General features: G+C 40.7%; 1 protein-coding gene across 1 annotated transcript in view; it reads right to left on the bottom strand.

The window, feature by feature from the left end:
- Nucleotides 1–818: 818 nt before the first annotated feature.
- Nucleotides 819–22,240, bottom strand: part of DGKK (diacylglycerol kinase kappa) — a 173,529-nt gene continuing 152,107 nt past the window's right edge. Inside the window, exons 17-29 of the mRNA XM_040468943.1 lie at nucleotides 20,546–20,650; nucleotides 20,011–20,107; nucleotides 18,365–18,472; nucleotides 13,658–13,754; nucleotides 13,274–13,381; nucleotides 12,530–12,643; nucleotides 12,053–12,187; nucleotides 10,730–10,890; nucleotides 10,044–10,185; nucleotides 8,025–8,111; nucleotides 4,340–4,450; nucleotides 2,827–2,950; nucleotides 819–1,726 (exon numbers count right to left, since the gene is read on the bottom strand). Of these exons, the coding sequence (XP_040324877.1) occupies nucleotides 1,650–1,726; nucleotides 2,827–2,950; nucleotides 4,340–4,450; nucleotides 8,025–8,111; nucleotides 10,044–10,185; nucleotides 10,730–10,890; nucleotides 12,053–12,187; nucleotides 12,530–12,643; nucleotides 13,274–13,381; nucleotides 13,658–13,754; nucleotides 18,365–18,472; nucleotides 20,011–20,107; nucleotides 20,546–20,650 (1,466 nt within the window). The 3' untranslated portion in view covers nucleotides 819–1,649. The remainder of the gene's footprint in view (nucleotides 1,727–2,826; nucleotides 2,951–4,339; nucleotides 4,451–8,024; nucleotides 8,112–10,043; nucleotides 10,186–10,729; nucleotides 10,891–12,052; nucleotides 12,188–12,529; nucleotides 12,644–13,273; nucleotides 13,382–13,657; nucleotides 13,755–18,364; nucleotides 18,473–20,010; nucleotides 20,108–20,545; nucleotides 20,651–22,240) is intronic.

A 22,240-nucleotide genomic window follows, 5' to 3' on the forward strand; every position in this document is an offset into this window, starting at 1 on the left:
TACAGGCATTCAAAAAATGCTAATTGGGATTTGGAGCAACTTTTGCCTAGTTTGTTCCCATGAGAAATTTGGAGGAACCATGGGAGAAGCAGAGGCTTTTAGCCTCCATTTTCCCAGGCCCGTGTTGTTTCTGATCACTCTGAATGTCCCTTTGTACTCAAGGGAAAGGAGCAAGATGGGAGATTTGAAGGTGATTTGGGGACTGACCCAACAGCCTGTCCAGAAGACTCAGGCCAAGATGGAGCTTGTGGGGAAGGCCTAGGCTGTGACTTGTCAGGCAGTCCCTAGCTTAGGCATCTAAGTCACAGAGCTCAAGGCCTGGTTGCTCCATATAGTCTTTACTGGGGAAGGGGACAGTACAGTTTGGGGCAGTTGCTGATGTAGAGTCCAGGACAAATAGAGCAAACAAGGCAGCATGCCAGCTTAGCCCCTTCTCTAGGGCATTGATGTTTTTGTTCCCCCTTCTGTGGCCTGGCTCAGAATTTTATGGAAGGGGGTCATCAGAATCAGCTGGACTATAGATCCCAGCCACTTCTAAGATGCTGAAAATGCACCAAAATATTAGAAGCTCCACCAAGAACTAGGGCAGTTGGTAGAGGCGTGTATATGGGTGTATGGTTATGGGAATTCGGGTGGGATCAAGGTGGGGAAGGATTCCTGGGTTAGCACAGTAAAGTATAGGGTCACTTAGAGGTCGAGTTGTACTTTCAGTTCTTTAATATATATATATATATATATATATATATATATATATATATATACATATATATATACTATATATATATATATACATATATACACATCTTTATGTCTCTGTACATAATCTATACTGCAGCACAGCGGCAAAACATTTAGTTAAAAAACCCAGCAAGAATACAGGCAAACACTCCATGGAGGCATGCAGGCTAGGATCAAGGCAGTAGCAGGGGATCCTGTATGGTTGCCATTGAGGTGAGTTCCAACCAGTGGGCACACCCAGCCACCAGAGCACCACCTGGACATGTGCAAAGACGTACATGCACACATGGAAAAACACAAAGAGTTTCCAGAGAATGCAGTCACCATGTCTCCAAGAAAAGATTTCACATGGTAATTGTAACAGGCAAGTGGACAAGCCCCCAGGACCTAGTTCTCATCTTAATAAGCCAACTAGAAGATGCCTCCTAAAGTTACAAATTGCAACTGGCAGGAACTGGGGGAGAAACAACCAAGCCTGGCTGGCCTCACCCCTCTCCTTATCTCCCTGAGAGTATTTCTTTCTTTCACGCATTCCCTGGTATCAACAGTTTCTCTGCTCATCAGAGAAGACCATTCCCAAATTCCCTGAACAAGTGAACTTTCTTGAATCCTTTGTAGATCCCAGGCCATTCATAATGAGCTTATCCCAATTAAATACTGTAGTTGCTCAAGATGCACAGAGGAGAACTGAACAAGACAACTCGGAACAAGAATCTTTGGCCAATAAGAAAATGTAAACCTCTAAGGAGACCTGATTGAGTCCAGGAAAAGCATATTAGTGTAAAGAATTGGAGACTCTTTCTTGGTGGTACTCATGTTTGTTCCGAAATAGTTTAGTCTAGCCTGTATTGAGGTTTTGAGAGTTTTGTAGAATTCTAAACATTGTGAGTTCTCCTTCCAGATTTTAAGGACTACAGTTGAAATCTTGATGTTGGAGGATCATCATCTTTTGCTTCATCTTCATGATTTCTGCGATGCCACAAACTTCCTTTAGAGAAAAAACAAGTATACAAATAATGAGGTTAGCACATTGCCAGATACCCAAATGTGTGGACCCTAAAGAGGCCCAACAAGAGTCTGTTAGGAGACAGACTGGTTTGTTCCTATTGTACCAACTGGCTCTGAACCATCTAAAAATACTAGCTGAAACCATGTGTGGCAAACACAAATGGGATGCGTTTTCAGAACCTGATAATCCATGGAACTGCTATTGACCCCTTCAGAGTTTTCAGAAAGACTCTCAAACACCATGGTCTCCAACTGGCAGATTCTTAGGAAATCAACCCAGTTGGACCAAACCTGAGAAAACATAGCTTGATCCAAGAAATTCTCTCTTGGCATCTGTGCAGACTTTCATTTCCTCAAAAACAAACAAACAGCCACCCTTTCATGTCCATTATTGGTATATCTTTCAAGCTTTCAGGTTGTCTAGGCTCCAAATTTAGGAAAGACCACTGACATCAGAATTGGCATAACTGACAACTCTAGAACCTTCTTTTGAGCCCCACTGACATATCAATAACACTTAAGTCCAACTCTGAAGAAGGGGTGAAACCAAAATTCAAATGATAAAATATAGTAAACTTGCATTTCCAGGGATTTACAGATGAATAGGTTTAGATTGGTCACAGAAACTATTCTTCACCTTGTAGGTGCCCAGCACTGACACCCCCAAACCATATCAAACAATACTGCTTTCTGGAGCACAACCAAAAGCTTGTAGCTGTATTTGACTGTGAGAGTGATCTAAGTATGACTATTTTGCCATACTTTATTGACCAAGCACAGGAATGGGTCAAGGAGAAAAGTAACTGCCTGTTCCCATCTTTCTCTTCAGCTGTCTGTATCACAGAGACCACACAGCATGGTTACTTCTCAGGTTGTCCCACTGCCAGTGTCAATATCACTTTTTAACTCACACTTTGTCTAAGAGGCTGCTTGGCATTGCCTAAGGTTGGCTCCCAGTCCGTCTCCTCCTCCATTACCACCATACCCGTGAATATTTCTAATGGGAGATTTAGGTCCCTGGGAGGTTCACAAGCTTCTGGGAAAGTCTTCATGACCCCTATGCCTGTGGGGGGCACTTACCAATAAAACCCTGGACTCCTTGGCCTGATTTAGGCTTGTCTCCCTCTTCTACCTTCTTCTTCCCCAATGTGGGGAACTTAACTTTCAACTTGATGCTTCTGTTGTCAGTGTCTGAAGATTTTTCCTGGGAAACCACAGCAAGAGGAAGGTCCACATTAGTTGCCTAACATTCAGAAACAATTCCTAGAGACCTGGCAAGTTGCTGAACAAGGATGACTGCAGAAAGCAGACGGATTTGCTATCTATCCAGGCATTGGAAACTAGTCCTATCCCCTAAGAAGGCAAATGATCTTTACCAAGATCCTACTCTATGCCAGGTGCCTTGCTAAGTGCTTTAATAAATACTCTAAGTCCCCAAACAACCTTCAAGGTGGATATTTTCATCACTATTTTAGAAATGAGGAAGCAATGGCTCAGAGAGGTAAAATATTTTGCCTGAGGTCATTTGGATAGGGATTGGAAGGGTGAGCTTGCTAGGAGAACTGCTAGCTCATATGGCACCTCTGCATGAATTAGAAAAAGGCACCCCTTCTTCCATACATATGGTTTGGTGAGCTGCAACATACTTCTTGGCCAAATACCTTCATATATGGAAGAACCTGCCTCACAGGCCACCTGCTTCCTTGTCTGGAATGCAAAGAGTGTTCTCCACACATAGCTCTTAATTATGAATGTGGATTCTCTGCTGTACAGATCATCTTTAATTCCAGCCTAGCCTCCTAGTCCTCTCACTCCTGCTAAAGTGTACTTATTTTACTACTAGTTGTAATAAAGCATAATTCCCAGGTTAACTTTGTTGCCAGAAAGTTCAGCCAAACACATTCCAAGAAACTTTGGGATTTTCTTCTCAAGATATTTATACCTCCAATCCTCTCCATTAGAAGAAGAGTATAAACCTGTCTTCCTCTTTTTCCTGATCTCTCTAAAAATGACAGCATCCTCACAGCTATATTGTAGCCACTGCTGCCATGCTTGATTTTCTTTCAAACCATACACCTGCTAAGGGAAGGCACTGAGAGAGCCTGCTATGCTCCCTGAGTGGGAGGGACAGGAAGTCGCAGAGAGAGGTGTTTTAACCACCATATAGCCTGGGCACCAACCACTTAGCACAAATGTTGGATGCACACAACTGGTATTGGCCATAATTGTATGTGCCAGATGAAATCTAATTCCTAGTAGCAGGTATTGGGCAAGGAGGGGGAATTATGACCAGAGAACAGCATAGAAAAAAACAATCTTGCTTATTCTTTCCCAATAACCCCCTGCCACAGAATAGTTCTTCTTTTTGGTTATTTACACAAGGTCATCTAGTTCTCAGTGTGCTTTCCACCATGTCCTGTATGCTTATGATGAGGAGATGGGTGGAGGAGGCTCCTTTAAGCTCAAGCTGAAAGCCACTACTTGGACGCCTTTTGCTACATCAGTCACTGTGTCCTCCTGGTCCACACTGGAAAGGAGGGAACCAAGGAAGAATCCCTCTTCCTCATTATTTCCTAATCCCCAGTTAACACACCTCTGAAACAAGGATTGAATTCATCCAGTTGATCTCAGATAGCTTTTGAAACTCCTTATTCATGGTATCCAGGGTAGTTTGCAGTGTGGTTTCATCCTCAGCACTTCTCAGCTGGCAAAGACAGGAAAATGAGTGGGTGTCCAACTCCTAACACCCTGTGTTCATAAACTCTGGCTGTCTCCCACACTCCCAGTCCCTGCTAGTGGCCATGAGACCACAGGGTATTTCTTTGGGTAGCACTTGTATATCCTTTGGTCATGGGGTCAATAGAAAGTGTAGCTATCTCTTTACTTTCTCAATAGGGAGATCAAGGAAACAACCATATTGTGGTGATTTCCTTGGGTCTGGGCTTGCTCACAGTCTGGCAAGCAGAGAGGTCCTTTGATCAGTACCAATGAACACTTGAATTATACTCCTACAGCTTAGGATCCAGAACAAAGGTCTTATCCCTGACCCTCAAATCCCTGGAGACATCAAAGTGTCCCCCTAAATAACAGCTACCAATTTCTAACACATGCTGTATGTCAGGCATTATGCCTACATGATATTCTATCTTTCCAATAACTTTATAATACCTTACAAGGTACAATTCTTATTTTATAGGCAAGAAAGCAGACTCAAAGAAGTTTGGTGATCAAGATCACATTGCTAGACAGAAACTCAGATATGTTTAACTTTGTAGCCCACCCTATACACCACACTTCCCAGAAAGGATATGTGGGGTGGTCAGATGCTGAGGGGAATCTTTATTACACAGTCACCACAATTTAAAGGCTACTTTGTGAAGCAAGGAGAAGGCTAGAGAGAGACTGGCTCAAATTTTCCCTTTCTGGCGGAGAAGGTCTGCCTCCCCAAGCTGTGCTTTAGCCCCCAGCTAGTCACTGTTTGTAATTAAGAAATGAGATCCAGATGGCTTTTCCCATAGGTTCAGCAAACAAAGCTTAAGCATTCACTAACAACCCACAGAACCCACTGGATGAACACTTTAGAGTCTATGGAGAGTTAAAACGAATTCTTCTGGGACCATCTCCAATTTAGAAGAACCAAGTCATAGACTAGCAACATAGTTGAAATAATGTCCCTTAGTGAGCTCGGAGAATAGATGCATGTTACTATCATCAGCCCAGACATGCTTTCCAGCCCACCTAACTTGGCCTCACCTCTCCTCCCTGTCATATACTTTACTTTCAATCTGGCATTTATGTGGCTTCTAGCTGTACATGGGCCACTTGATCCTCCAGCCACAAACAGAGCCTTGCCCACTGTCACAAATGAGGGGCAGGTGAATAGGTGGGGGATGGGGTTGGAGATTATGGTCCATCAGGATGGGGTATGAGAGAGAAACAAGTCAGTGATGACAAATAATCTTTTGTGTTTGCTTTACAAGTAATGATTTAGGACAGTACAGAGTAGCCCAGATGCATGGGACATGTGTATGCAGATGGCAGTGGGATGGGGGATAGGAGGTGTCAGGTAGAAATGGCTATCACTTCAAGGTAAGGGAGAAGGGTCAGGGAGTCCATAGGGGCATACTTACCAGCAATGCTCAAAAGGGGTTTGGTGGTCAACCCAAAGCCACAGAGAAGAAATAGGGATTTGGGACCTTGGAAAATGATTTCTAATCTTAACAGGAGAATAATAAAATGGCTTCCTAATGACTTCCTATTTAGCATCCAGAGACTCAGGCTCAAAATATTGTAGGTTGGTAGGACTGAATCTCATGCTCTATTCTCCTATCCTTCTGGCTGTATTGGAGACATTGTCCAGGAATTTTCTCTGAGGTAAATGTGCAAAGTGACTCAGAGGACTTTGTTGCTTATTTCTTAGTTCCTATTCTAACACATCACTGGCCATACATAGCATAAGTGAGGTTGCCAAATAAAGAAAGTGGGAGTTACTGGGTGGGATTTACTTCATCATAAGTCTACATCACTCTGCCAACACTGAGCTCCTTACTGCCCTCTTTCTTCAAGGGGAAGAATAACAACACCAAAATGAAATAAGCTTTATTTCCATGCCACCTCTGACATAGTCTTTCTGGAGATATGTGGACATTCTTAGCTGCTGCCTGTCCCCTGGTCTCATTTAGATGTGTGTAATGTGTGTGTGGTCATTATCAGGCCTTTAACCTGTGTTAAGTGTGGTATATTCTCAATTTGGGTTATTGGCTGGCACAAACCAATTTTCATGCCATGAGCTTCAAGAAAGCCTGAGTGGCAATGAGAGGCCAAGCTCTCATATTTCCTGCTGCTTAGACTGGAAAGGCCATTGAGCTCTGCCTATGTATAGAACATACTTCTGTTGCTGTTGCTTAAGGCTGAAAGATTCTAGCTTGGGCTCAGATGCTAGGACAGCCTGGCCTGATTGCCTTAGCCACTCTGCCACCTGTGCAGTGTGCCAATTAGATGTGAAAATGGAAAAGGGGAAGTGGATGCACTTCTTTCAATATCAACTCAGAATCCCCTCTTCAAATAAACCTTAATTAGATAAGAAGCAAGAATAGCACCTGCCTCAGGGCTTTAGCAGCCAACCCAAAAATGGGGTGGTCACGATCAGTTGACTCATCAGAGCACACTCGTGAAGTGTGCCTATGGGCTTTGCATTATAAGAAACATTCAACTATTCTTATAGCTCAAAAACTGAGTGTCAGTCCATTTTTCCTAACACTAATAAAAATGTACCATCTATCAGGCTGGTACTAGGTTCTAGGCTAGCTATGTACTTAATATACAACAGTTAATTTAATTTTCACAACCTGGAGAGGTAGAGATTACAATTACTATTTTATAGATAGGGAAACTGAGACCCAGAGATGTGATGTTACTTCACACAGCTAGTGTTATGTATTCAACTGTGTCTCCCTCCCCGCAAGAAAGATGTGTTGAAATCCTAGCCCCCAGTACCTCAGAATATGACCTTATTTGGAAATAGGGTCATTGCAGTGAGGTCATACTGGAGTGGGGTAGGCCCTGATCCAGTGTGACTTGTGTCCTTATAAGAAGATGGTCATGTGAAGACAGAGACACAGGGAGAATACCATATAAAGATGAAGGATTGTAATGCATCTACAAGCCAAGGAACATCAAAGATTGCCAGCCAGTCACCAGAAGCTAGGAAAGGGCAAGGAAGGATTTGCCTACAGTTTTCAGAGGGAATATGGCCTTGCTGACACCTTGATTGTCTCCAAAACTATTAGACAATAAATTTCTGTTGTTTTAAGTTACCCAGGTTTCAGTACTTTGGTACATCAGCCTTAGGAAACTAATACAGTTAGTAAGTGGCAGATTTTGGATTTGAACCTTGAATTTCCCACACGGTGACAAATGTATTTGGAAACTTGGAAGATTTAAAGCAACTCAAAAGAGCTCACCCTTTTCTACTGAAGCTGTGTTATGTATGATGAGAACACCCTACTTTTGATTGGCTTGGTCTGGACCCAGGAGATGTGTCAGAGAAGGAGAGACTTTTTTTTCAAGGATATGGTAGTCCCTATCGTTTAGCATAACCTGTGAACTGATACAATCAATGACCATCCTGGGTGAGGATGACACATCAGGGACTTCCAGGGTAAGCATCTGGCCAAAATGTTCCTACATTTCTTCCAATACTCTGGAACCAAGCATAGAACATGACCATCTTCAGATGGGATACTTTGCCCTCCCTTATTCCAACCCCTTCCACTCACCAAGTTTTCATCCAGGAAAGCTTTGGTGTCATCGTAGAGCCCTTTAAGACTAAATGTAACATCTACTGCATCGTTTCTGCTTAGAGTCTGAGAGGAAGAGAAAGGAAAAGAACGGAAGGGAAAGGACAAAGACAGGGGAGTTGGTTAGTAAGCATGCAGCTGGCTTCTCTGTAGGAAAGTAGGAGAAGGCTAGTAGGATGTGGCTGTAGGTGAAAAAGTAATTTTCAAAATATAGTACAACTAGTATAGCATGGGCATCAACCAATCAGAACTGACAGAACCAGAGGTGTCAACCACTGGTACAAGTTTATTGGTGTGTCCTACGAAGTGGTGCAGCACACCTTGGCATTTGGCACCATTGATCAAGTGCTGTGGATATAGTGAAATAGGAAGTATGTAAACCAGAGAGTAAATCTGATGCTACTTGTTGCTGATATACTACAATCACCTTCCCCATGGTAGGTGCGGTTGAGTCCAACCATCCCTTTTTGAAACTCCAGGCTTATTCTCTTCACAGGATATGCAAAAGCTAGCTATTTATTACTTTATACACATAGTATAAAATGTGGTACTAAAACATTCTGCTGTCTGAAAAGTCCACTTTTGTGTTTCTACAAAAAAATACAGAAGCCTATCAAAAGGAGATTAACTTAGAATATTTCAAGTTCAGGTTTATTTTACTTTTGGAATTGAAAAATAAATGCATCACTTCCTGTAGATTATAAAAATGAAAAATAACATAATTATTTTAAAATTTTAAATTAAGCTGCCTGAATATAAATTTACTTCTGATATAAATATGTAATGAAATATTACATAATCCGTATTACTTTTGACAATTAAATTTTTGTTAATTAATGTTTTCCACCAATTGTTTTAATTTTTCAAATATATAGGCACCTGAAGATTCACTTGAAATTCTATCAACTAATGATAATTTATAGCATTCTTTAAATCAGAAGAGAAGGGTGGTAGATTTCCCAATTCATTCATTATAGCTTCATGAGTGTGAAAAATATTTAGCTTAATAGTAGCATCACTTAAGGTCCAAATTTATTGTATTCAAGTGATTCTTTGACTTCTTGAGTGTAAAGAAGTGGTGGTAAATTAAAATAAGCATAAGAAAAATCTCTACCAAGAATTTACATTATGTCTAAGAAAACAGATACACTCAAAAACAAATTATAAAACCTATTTTAAATTTTAATGTGGCCAAATTACTGAAATGTAAAACCAAAACAAAACAAAAAACCTAAATTTACTGATCATGTCTTTTTAAAATGAAAGATGTAGTATAAAGTAAAAATCAGAATAATTGGAGAATTCTCTAGTAGCTTAAGTCAAATAAACTTTTCAAACAAATCACTTGCTCATTAGGAAAAAATAAATAAAAGAAACTCCAGGCTTTGAGTTCCAGGCCTCCACCAACTAAGATATGGCCTAAAATAAATAGGTAATCCACATTTCAAGAGGCCCTGATCCTATATATGGCCCTTTTGTATTATTTGTCTAGCTTTAAAGTTACTTTTTAAAAGAATCACTTAAATCTCCCAGCAATGGGTAAAGTCGTGGGATGGTACATTTAACACCAAGTATCCTAATCTGGACCTTACCCTCAAGAGGGAAACCAAGGCAGCCTGGAGCTCAGGTTTCAACGACAGGCATTGCCTTAACAGGTTATACAGGGATCCACCACAGATGAGGAAGTGCCAATGCCAAGTTTCTCTCTATCTATTGGCTATTTCTTCCCTGAGGCCAGTGTGGTTGATAGCTATCAGGAAGAGGGCTAGTTCTCAGGCTGATGAAATCTGCTATGGGATTCCTCTCCCTCCCCGCCCAGCCATTCTGGACCTGTAACAAGCCAAGGAATACCTGCCCTCCCTTCCACTCTATAGACCAGTTTCCTGCCATATCATTTGCCCAGTTTCTCCACCCAGCCTCTGGCTCACTTTCCTTCACTTTCACCTTCTTACCTATTCGGTTTGACTCCTTTTCTTCATCTGCCCCTTCCTTTCTTACCTCATTGGGAATGCAGGAAGCTGCACCTGCCTCATTGCCACTGTCTTGGCTGTAAAATATGTCATTCAGGATGTTAGTACTGGCATTCACAGAATCCATGAGGACAGACACATGCTGGTGGACCTTGCTCAGGTCAGTAAGTCTGTAATAAAGCAAGAACAGATAAATGGGTCTGGAAATTCTAAAAACAAACTTCTGACGTGGGGTGCTGGTGAGAGGTGAGCTGAGGATAGAAATGAGAGCCCTGGGTATTCGAGTTGGGTAGGCAACTATGCCAGAAAATGTTTCTGTTCTTCTCTAGGTATTTGTCTTTTTTGATCCTTGTCTCACCTGAATTAGATGCTGGATGCTTTGGGTGAGTGGGAGACCAGGCTAGAGAAGGGTAGCTGACTCCAAGAACTCTGGGGCGCTCCTGATATTTAAGGGCAAGGATAAATATTCTTAGTCTTATTAGGCCTGAGGTAGCAGGAGATCAAAGCTCATCTCTGGGGCTAAAGGGAGAGGTTCAAGCTGGCTTATTGCTAAGCCAAAGACTATTTTCTGCCTAGATTGTCAGGGTCCCTGTCAATCTTCAGGGCTCTGGAAAAGACTCCTTTCTTAAGCCAGGCTCTCTAGTAGCCAACACAGACAAGTGTCCCTATCTGTTCTTGGGATTCCCAGCCCTGTATTTGGGTCAGTCTACTTACTCGCTGATGAGGTTTTCTGCAAGCTGAACTAAGTGCTGCATCTGGGCATACTCTTCATCAGAGAGGCTATCCTGAGATTCCTGGGAGTCCAGTTGGGGTTGAGAGGCAGCTTGAATTTCACTATGTTTGTACTCCCACATTTTCATTGAGTTCTCAAAGTCCTGGAAATGAAGATGGTGGCATATCCTGGTGATTGCTATAGCTAAGAGGGTACATGGCAGATCTGTTTGTGAGTCTTATATTTGTGGGTATGGTGGGTAAAGGAGAAAGAGGACCCCATCCATTCTGCTATACACTCATCTACACACATCCACATCTATCCTTCATTTTACTTCATTTTACTTACTCTTTCCTACTAGGCACTATTAAATTTTGTTGTTGTTGTTGTTGTTACTGTGCTGCATCTTGAGACAACATGCTTCAGTCAGATAGATGTTAACCTTCCAGAAGCTCTTATATGAGGGCATCACAATCATAAGACAGTGGAACACCTTTCATGCTCCCTTCTTTGCCAAATCTAGGCCACATGTTGTGACGGATTTTAGAGCCAGACACATCTAGTTTAATTTTGAATTATGCTTCATCATTTACTGGTTGTGTGACCTTCAGCACATATTATTTAACATTTCTGGTTTTCATTTTCATCACCTGTAAAATGGAAATAAGAGTATCTACCTCATAGGATTGTTGGGAGTACCTGAGAGACTACATGTGACTAGCACAAAATAGGCAGTTTGTAAACGAGACATCCCCTCCCCTCTCTATTACTGTTTCTATGGGCTGTTCATAGGTTAAAGTGGAAGAAAGCCTCTAAGTACTGAATATCTGATCATTAATGTCTTCTTTCTAGCTTTAGATGCTTTGACTTAAATGGGTGACATTTGTGAATGCAGCATTTTGAAACTTAGAGGAACCTAAAGACCATATTCAATGAAGAATCTCTTGTTGAAGATTTCTTTAGCACTTTAACTTTAGCACTCTGTGCAGTAGAGGGAGCAGAATAACTGTCCAAAACCAAAGGAGGGAGCTCCTTGTCTCACTCTCTTCTTTTGGATAGTGGTTTGCAAATGTCAGTATATAGCAGAATGTCTCAGAGAGCTTGTTTACAAATGCAATTCCCAGGAACTACCCACCCCCATTCTGATTCAGTGGGTCTGGTGTGGGACCCAGGAATGTGCATTTCTAATAAGCACCCAAGGTGACTCTGATATAATTGGCATGCAGACCTCCCTTTGAGGAATTCTGCTTGATGGAAGTATTCAATACTCAAGTGATAGCTGTAGATGAGACAATGTAGGAGAAAGATGAGACTTTCTTTCCTACCCGATCTCTTGTCAACATTTGGGCGGCATTCTTGTATCTGATCTTGATAAGTCCTGGCCTCTGAACCCAGGCCTCCCCATCCACCTGAACTGGGATACCTTCTTCACCATCAATAGTTATCATCACCTCACGGCACTGCCAGAGAAGATGAGGGAGAATGGGGGAGAAAAATGAGGTAACCGCTACAGACCAATCTGATAATCCCACAGTAATGGCCTTAATGTGTATCTGAAGCAGGACTGGCAAGGATGTGAATCAGATTGTCTCAGGGAAAAACATCTGTTTCCTATGGGCTTTTTGCTCCTTTTGGTCCCCACAAACTCTGTTTCCAACCTTAGCCAGCACCTTCCCACCCACCAAATAATTTCCCTCTACCCTGGCACTCTTACACCTAGTTAATTCGTGGGAGTACTCCACATTCTAAGTTGTAGCCACAAAGCCCAGCCTTTTTCTGATGCCTACCCAGCCCCTGCCTACCTGGGCGATACGATGATGATGCAGGTTAATGATACGGGACATTGCCATTTGTACGGAGCCAAAGATAGCCACTACCTCCAGCTTCCCATCATCTATTGCAGGAGCCTCATATTCCTGAGGAAGAAAAACTGTGTCATTCCACCCTTGAGAGACCCCTTATCTATCACAAGCACATATGCTTTTAAGGATCCTGGTGAGAATTTTTCTAGCTCATGAAGAGTAGAAAAACTACATATTAAAAGGGGAGAGATGAGGTCAGGAAGCCAATCTGGGAAAAGGGCACTGAGATCATAATTTTTAGCCCCTTTTGAGATCACAACTCTTAGCTGGTTCCTCGCTGTCCAATCTAGCATCATAAATCCCCAAGGCCAGTCCCACTGTCCTGATAACCTTGGGTGAGCTCAGAGAAAAGGGGCCATGGCAAATTTCCCAGGAGGTTTTATTGACAGAACTCCTTGGAAAAGAGAGAAATCTTTCAAAGATCTTTCAGGCAGGCCTAGGAGTAGAAAATTTGAAGTCTGGGCAAAATTAAGAATTGGTTTGATCCTGAGGTCTTTGGTTGATTCTGGAATGGTAATTGCCTTTTACAAAGGCCCTGATCATATATCTGGGCTAATAAATGTTCCCAGTCTACCTCCTATTTCCTCAGTATCTACTTCCTACACCAGTCAGTGCAGCTACCCTTTATGAGAGACCTTAGAGAGGTTAAGCCTTTTCCTTCCCTGATCCTTGTTCCATACTCACTGTGGTTGCTGTGCTGCTGCCCCAAAAGTTGACACCCCCAGCATAGCTGGTAATGTTGAGCACTACTATGCCTTGCAGGTTTGGCAAGGAGATGGCTTCTCCATCACACTGAAAGAAAAGAGTAGTTCTCATTGGTTGGCCCTTCAGATACCAGTATGAAGGGACATTTACAGATATGGGGGGAGGGCTCTGTTTTCTCTTCATGCTATCATTTTCTAATCCATAAAATGGAAATCTATCCTCATGCCTTCCTCCCTTGAGCTGCGAGGGACGATCAGAGTTAAAGCTTGGGAAGAACAAAAGATATAGTGGAAAGTTGGTTCCCAAAGTAATGAGATTTCCTTTCTCCATGTCCAGGAAGTATTGCCCTCTTTTTGCACTCACCTCCAGGTGTATTCGTTCTTCTAGTTTCCTATAAGAGCGCTGCAAAAGTTCCTTGCTTCCCAGAAGGCCATACCACATCTTGTTCTTTAGGCGGCTACTATGGGGAGATAAAGGTAGAGAAAGATAGTCAGAGGTTGAATAATATAAAGATAAATGAATGAACAAAAGCAAGAGAAGATACCATCTTATTCTTCAAGTGCCTTCCTTTTTAAAAAAGTTTTTAAAAATTGAAGTATAATTAACATACAGTGTTATATTATTTTCAGGTGTACAATATAGTGATTCAACAATTCTATACATTACTCAGGTCTCATCTTCAATCCCCATCACCTATTACATCCATCCTCACCCCCCAACCTCCCCTTTGGTAGCCATCAGTATGTTCTCTATATCTAAGAATCTGTTTTTTGGTTTGTCTCTTTTTTCTTTGTTCATTTGTTTTCTTAAATTTCTTAAATTCCACGTATGAGTGAAATAATATGGTATTTGTCTTTCTCTGACTTATTTCACTTAGTATTATACTCTCTAGATCCATCCATGTTATTGCAAATGTCAAGATTTCATTCTTTTTTATAGCTAATATTCCATTACACACACACACACACACACACACACACACGCACACACCCCCCCACACATCTTCTCTATCCATTTATCTATGGATGGACACTCGGGTTGCTTCCATATTTTGGCTGTTGTAAATAATGCTGTAATAAACATAGGGGTGCATATATCTTTTTGGATTAGTGTTTTCATTTTCTTTGGGTAAATATACAGTAGTGGACTTAATGGATCATATGGTAATTCTATTTAATTTTTTGAGGTACCTCCAAACTGTTTTCCAAGTGGTTGAACCAGTTTGCATTCCACCAAAAGTGAAAGAGCGTTCCTTTCTTTCCACTTCCTTGCCAACACCTGTTTCTTGTGTAGTTCATTTTAGCCATTCTGATAGGTATGAGGTGGTGATGATGTTTTGATTTGCATTTCCCTGATGATTAATAATATTGAACGTCTTTTCATGTGTCTGTTGGACATCTGGATGTGTTCTTTGCAGAAATGTCTATTCACATCTTCTGCCCATTTTAACTGGATTATTTGTTTTTCTTGTGTTGGGCTGCATAAATTCTTTATATATTTTGGATACTGACCCCTTATTGGGTATATCATTGGCAAATATCTTCTCCCATTGAGTAGGTTGTCTTTTTTGTTTTGTTGATTTTTTCCCTTGCTGTGCAAAAGCTTTTATTTTGATGTAGTCCCAATAGTTTATTTTTCCTTTTGTTTCCCTTGCCAGAGGAGACATATCTATAAAGATGTTGCTATAGACTATGTCAGAGAAATTATTGGCCTGTGCTTTTAGGATTTTTATGGTTTCAGGTCTCACATTTAGGTCTTTAATCCATTTTTAGTTTATTGTTTTGTATGCTGTAAGAAAACGGTCCAGTTTCATTCATTTGCATGTAGTTGTACAGTTTTCCCAGAATAATTTGTTGAAGAGAATTTTTCATATTGCATATTCACACCTCCTTGGTTGTAGATTAATTGACCATATAATTGTGGGTTTACTTCTGGGCTCTCTATTCTGTTCCATTGATCTATGTGTCTATATTTGTGCCAGAACCATCTTCAAGTGCCTTCTTATAGAGAGGAGTCATGTCAAATGGTAACTGAACACAAGAGGGGATGCTAGGATAATATAAAGGGTATCCCTATGCAAACACCTGCTGAAACGGGTTCCTGGGCACCCTGGAAGCCCCAGAATCTCCCCAATTTGCTGATTTTCCTTGATGTTGATATTAGCTCAGACTTGGAAGAGATAGGCTATATTCAGAAAGCAATACTCATAAAAAGCTATGAGCATAACTGGTTTATACACACCAGCTAGCCTGGAAAGTGCCATTCCAGGAGCATAAAATTTCAGCTGCTTGGGATCAATTTCATTAGAAACATGTGACTCTTATACTGCCATATATTTGAAGCGTAACCTTTCTGGGAAAATGGAGGGATTTCCAAGACCTGTATATCAAGCCCTTAATTCAGTGCTATAGAATAGGGCTAAACTTACTAGGCAGATTATAAAGGAGGAGCCAGTGGAGAGAATGTGGGACAGCCAAAGGATATTGGGAGACTTGGGGAGGAGGTGGGAAAGACAGGGTTCTACTGACTATAGGATATCTGATAAAAACAGGCAGGGGACTTACAATCACTATAAATGTTGGATAGAGTTTACTATAAACTTTTATTTTTATTTTTTTTAATTTTAGAGAGAGAAAGAGAGCATGAGTGAGGGAGAGGGGCAGAGGAGACACACACACACACACACACACACACACACACACACACAGAATCTTAGGTTCCATGCTCAGTGCAGAGCCTGACATGGGGCTTGATCCTATGACCCTGGGATCATGACCTGAGCTGAAATCAAGAGTTGGACACTCAATTGACTGAGCCACTCAGGTGCCCTACTATGAGCTTTTAAAGTAGAGCCACGATGAGTCACTACAAAGCATGAGTCTTGAAATGCAAGAAAGCTAGCACAAAATTACTTGGGCTCTCTTTGAAACCATAAGTTCTCTGGGCAATCTAGTTTTCTCATTTATAAAAATAGGAGTTCAGTCATATGGAAATTCAAAATACCTAGAACAACCAAAACAATTCTGAAGAAGAACAAAGTTGGAGGACTTTCATCTCCCAATTCCAAAACTTATTATAAAGCTACAGTTATAAAGGTAGTGTGAAGCTAGACATATAGAATACTGGAACAGAAGTGAGAGTTTAGGGGAAAAAAACCTTACATTTATGATCAATTTATTTTTGACAAATGTGCTAACGCAATTCCTTGGGGGAAAGGATAGCTTCAAAACTGGTGATATGGTAATTGGATATTCATGTGCAAAAAGATGAACCTAGACCCTTACCTCACACCATACACAAAAACTAACTGAAAGCAGATCATAGACTTAAATGTAAGAGCAAAAACAACACAAATTTTGGGAAAAACTTAGGAGCAAATTTTTGATACTTTAGGTTAGGCAAAACTTTTTTAGATGTGGCATCAAAAGCATGGTCCATAAAAGAAAAAACTTGATCAGTTGGAACTCATCAAATTTTAAACTTTTGTATTTCAAACGATACTACTGAGAAAATTAAAAGATAAACAACAAAAAAAGACAAGGAACAGAATTAAATCTTGCCATTTGCAACCACATGGATGGACTCAGAGGGTATTATGCTAAGTGAAATAAGTCAGACGGAGAAAGACAAATACTGTATAATTTCACTTGTATGTGGAATATAAAAACAAAATAGGGGTGCTTGGGTGGCTCATTGGTTAAGTTTCTGACTTCAGCTTGGGTAATGATCTCATGGTTTGTAGGTTCAAGCCCCACATCAGGTTCTGCACTGACAGCTCAGAGCCTGGAGTCTGCTTCAGATTCTGTGTCTCCTTCTCTCTCTGCCTCTTCCTGGCTTTTGCTTTCTCTCTCTCTCTCTCTCTCTCTCTCTCTCTCTCTCAAAAATAAATAAATAAACATTTAAAAAATAAAAACAAAACAAAGCCAAAAAAGATTCACAAATACAGAACATAAACTGGTGGTTTACAGAGGCAGATGTGGGTGGGAAGATGAGCAAAACAGATAAAGGGGATTAAGAGGTACAAACTACTAATTATAAAACAAGTCACAGCGATGAAATGTACAACATAGGCAATAGAGTCAGTAAAATTTTAATAACATTGTGTAGTGACAAATGGTAACTACATTTATCCTGGTGAGCATTGAACAAATGTATAGAATTGTTGAATCAATATGTTGTACACCTGAAACTAATATAACATTGCATGTCAATTATATTTCAATAATTAAAAAAGAAATATATAAAGTAGAAAGCAAAATTACCATGCAACTGAATCTCTATGAAATAATCACTGGTAACATTGTCTTATAATTATAAATCTTTTCCTATATACATCTATGCATACCTATTTAAAAATGTTTACTATAAAATGAGTCATAAAAAAGACAAGCAACTGGAAAACACTATTTGCAAAGCACGTATCTGATAAAGTGTTTGTTCCTCAGCCCATGTCTGCTCTGAAAAAGAGGTTCTGGTGGCAGATGGCAGGGGTGGTGGGAGGAGGCATGCTTTTTTTTTACTTGAGGTTTCAATTTACAAAAACTCTGAAGCTGCATTTAGGTATGTCTGTAGTACAAAAGTACCAAAAGGTGACAAGTAAGCTAACACCAGATAAGGTAAAATCAGTGGGTCCAGGGGGACCAGATTAGGGACACCAAGAACTAGTAGGGAAATCTTTGATAATTTGCAGCCTTGCCAAGCAAAAACAGACTTAAGCCACTCCTAGGACCTGGTGAAGCTCTCACATACAGAACAAAGGTAGGAAATTTGCTGAATAGTCAATGTAATGTGTTTTCAATAATAGTAACACCATGAGCTGTGTTACACAGCAATCTATAAGTTTAAACTCTGTAGGCAGCTCCAAGTTCAGGATACCAGTGCAGAGTCATCACAAACCAGGTCAACATTTGGGGCAAGCCATCACACTAGGCCAACGTTGGGACCAATGTGTTTTACTTCCAAAGAACCTCTTTCTTTCTCTTTCTTGTCTGGAAGTTAGGGGATGTAGGAGGATATGTGTATATTATGATTGTGTGTTTGGATATAGGGAGGGGAGTTTCTTTTCCTTACTTGTATTTTCCTGGGTGTTCATCTCTTCTGGTGTTGAATTCCAGAGAAATTTTAGCATCCAGTCCAATTCCAAAATAGTTGTTCATTACACACCTTTCTTTGAAGCGTCTTAAATTCACCAACGGGAAGAAAAAGACAGACATTGGTGCAGGAAAGAAGTGCCATTATCATTAGGCTGGAGGCTTCATCTATATAACTGAAAACCACTGAGGGAGGCCTCCCTTACATTGGGTACAAGACTTTATGCTCTTGACAGGCATATACAAATACCCTATTATGTTAACAATTAGCTTGTTAGCTTTAAGAGAGGGAACCCAGCAGTTGGGAGGATTCAGTGGGATTGAAACTCATAATAAAGAAATCATCCTTGGAGGCCCTTAGATATGAGTGGCCAATATTTTCTTCACATATAATAAAGGGAAATAGTCATTGACTTATTCCCATAAAGAATAAGTATCTCAGATAAAAATGTATGATGAAAGTAAAGTCTGTACTACCGTTTTCAGAGATGTCTGAACTCCTTTGTACCACTTTCACATCAAAGGTCAAAGTGACCACACATTTGAGGGAAAAGACTGATGAAAGAGGGTAGATATATATACAACCAAAGCCAACCAGTTTCTTGATTCTTCTGCAACCACCTTGGGTGTCAACATCAAAACCAGTAATGTGCTAAAGCCAGTTAGTACCAGCTCATATAAGCTGATTGTGCCTATTATGTCCCAACTCTGCATTCAATGGAATTATATCAGTAGCTTGAAATAGGCCATGGTGGGAGGGTTTGCACCAGGAATAAATCAGGATTTTCCCCCCAGACAGCTAGTTGTTAAACATTTGGCAGCATACCACTGATCAAAGCTCATAAGGTAGGTCCATGAGACCTCAGACATGAGCATAAGCCAATAATGAAATAGAGGGGAGTGGGGGTTGGAGATAGGAATAAGTGAGAAGCTGCAGTTAACTTAAATAACTGCCAACTGTGTCCTTCTTTTGAGCAACTGAAAATGAATACAGTTTAGTTACTCATAGATACATTTTTATTTGATACTAAACTGACCCCACATCTCTCACATGAGATTTGCCTCCCTCAGCTGCAGTCCAGAGATTGGAGTTTCTCCAAGTGATGTCCAAACTGTTCTTAGTGAAACTCAAAATGAGTAAAATGTGGTGGAACTTGGCTCCTGGGAATATTTTAAAGAGGTAGGGCTAGTGATACAGATGTTTTTAGATTTCCTATCTAGCCCCCTAAATGATCACTTATTTTTTAGTGTCTCCAATTATTTATTGTTAAAGGCAACAATGGAAAAACAGGTCCTTTGCAATAACAACAGCTAATATTTATCAAGTATTTACAATAAAAATAACAATAATTATGTTAACACATATAGTACTTAACTGTGGATGCTAAGCACTGTTCAATGCAAGTACTGTGTGTATATAAACTGAATAAACACAAGAAGCCTATGTGGCTAGTTCTACAATTATCTTCATCTTATACATGAGAAAATTGAGGTTAAGATTGGTTGAATTACTTGTGTAAGGTCACACAACTAGTAAGTAGAGTCAGGAGTTGACTCAATATCCTTAGGCTACTCTTAACCAGAGAAAGGAAAAGTCATAAAATGGTGGTAGGGCTAAATACTTACATAGTTTCAGGTGTGAAATATAAGTGCTCCAAATTGAGGTTGTCTAGGTCTTCACTTTTGAGAGAAGATATAGAAGACAAAGTGCCATGATGGGAACCTAGACACAAAAGATGTCACCTTGGTGTCAGATACAAACAAGAAAGCCCTTCCCCCCACTTGCATTTCACCCTATTTTCTCTGTGGAATCATGGTCAAACTCAATGACTTTCTCTTAGATTATAATCAAGGTTCTAATTCCAAAGAGGGATCATCTTAGATGAACAGGGACTTCCTCTGAGAGAACAGTAAGGTTGGGTTGCTTGCTTCAAATCTTGGGTTTCATCAGGCCAGCCTTTTCAAAGTACTTAATGAGGTCATTACTTCTGGACATTGGCATGGGATCTTATACTGTGAAGTTTCTAGGACATAGGGAGAGATATCTACCACAGAGTAGGATTATGGCTAAAGAAAGATGCATGAAAACACATCTTAATTCCATGGGAACTAGAAAACAGTGATAAAGGATAGAATAAGAGAAGGAGAGAAAGATCCTTACGGTGTCTTGGGCTCATCTGGCTAATGTCTTTTAAGTCATCTTCCAGGAAGAAAGTTGAAGTAAAGTTCTTAACTGATATTGTCTGACGGCTTTGCTCATCAAGAACTACAGAGAAAAAGTGGAAGGAAAAAAGGAAGGAAGGAGAGAGGGAGGAAGCAAGGTAGGAAGGAAAGATGAGAGGGAGGGAGGGAGGGAGAGAGCAAGGTAGGAAAGGAGGGAGAGAGAAAAGGAGAGAACGAGGGAGGGAGAGAAGGAGAGAAGGAGGGAAGGAAGGAGGAAGAAATAAAGGAAGGAGGATTGGTCACATTTGTTGAACTTTTCTGAAGCATCTCTTTCGTTTAGTTAATGCCAGTAGAGACCCCCATCTGACCATCTCCTCTCCTCCATAATGCTGTTTGTAGTCTTAGCTTTCTTACAGTGTTGCCCCCATGTCTCTTCATATCCATACTTGAGCTTTCTCTATTTTACTGGTTACTCTTTTTCTGCCACTCAGTAAATGTGGTGTGAGTAGAAGCTCAGAGCCAGGGGCAGAGGGAGAAAGGTGGAAAACTCTCTGCTCTTCTACCTACATTATCATCTTTGTTAATACATTTAGTCACAGGACTGTTTTCCAGACTTGAGCCTCTAGGACCATGCCATTCTTTCATCCAAATGTTTCACCCATTCCAAGAATATTTGAGAAGCCTCCTTCCTTTCACCAGTGTATATGTTGTATGGCTCAGATGCTCAGCCTGTGCCAAACCTCATAGGTTCAATCCCTATTCTACTAGATGTTCCTTTCTCTGTCCCATGGCCACAAGCTGCATCTCTAAATCTGACTTATATGTTCATGGAGGAGACTGAGAGTTGTGATAAGATTTTGGGTACATCTCCACTTGGAAACTTAACTACAGAAATAGAGGCAAACAAGCTGTTTACTTCATTCCCAGTGCATAATGGAGATTTTCCTTCTTTTTCGGAAACTTGCTGACGCTGTAACTAAAGGAACCAAGGCAGGAGAAAGTGCCATGGCTAAAAGTCAGAGGCCATCCAAGGGACTTCATTGCTACGTGGACTTCTCAACTCCACCAGTTCAAGAACACATGGTCTTATACCATTTTCTGATATGTTTTTCAAGGAAGCATTGTGGGTAGAAGTGGGAGCCAAAATGTTAAATTAAGAAGTTGGAGGAGTTTAAAGAGTTTTCATACTGAGTTGGAAGCTTACAGATGTCATGAGTTGTGGGGAATGGCAGTCAATGCCAGAGATCCCAGGACCACTCTCAGGGCCCTTGTGCCTGATTAATACTATATAAGACATGCAGGGATGAACACTATTTTCTTTTTAAAATAGTCACAGGCTTGTGGGTTGGAAGGAAACAGGAATAGGTGGAAAAAAATTCCATGGCTGGTGGTGGAAGCTGACAGAGCTTTGAGCCAGACCTCTTGGGAGCTGTAATTGTTTAGGATGAGTGTTAGTTCCAAAAATAAATGAGTTGCAAGGATTGAGTGTCTGGGAGGTAGGAGGAGCCAAAGAGACAGCTTATTAGGACTGAGGTTTTTCAAATTATCAGTCTGAAGACTGACTTTGAATACTATATGAATACAGAATCTAGTCAAGTTTTGGCAGTGGAGTCAAATAGCAGACCCGGAGTGCCCAGAGTGAGGGAGACCAGTAAACCATCCACTGGAGCCTTCTCTTTCCTTTACCTCAATT

The sequence above is a fragment of the Herpailurus yagouaroundi genome, unplaced genomic scaffold, assembly GCF_014898765.1.
Source record: "Herpailurus yagouaroundi ecotype Mexico unplaced genomic scaffold, PumYag 67793, whole genome shotgun sequence".
Lineage (NCBI taxonomy): Eukaryota > Metazoa > Chordata > Mammalia > Carnivora > Felidae > Herpailurus > Herpailurus yagouaroundi.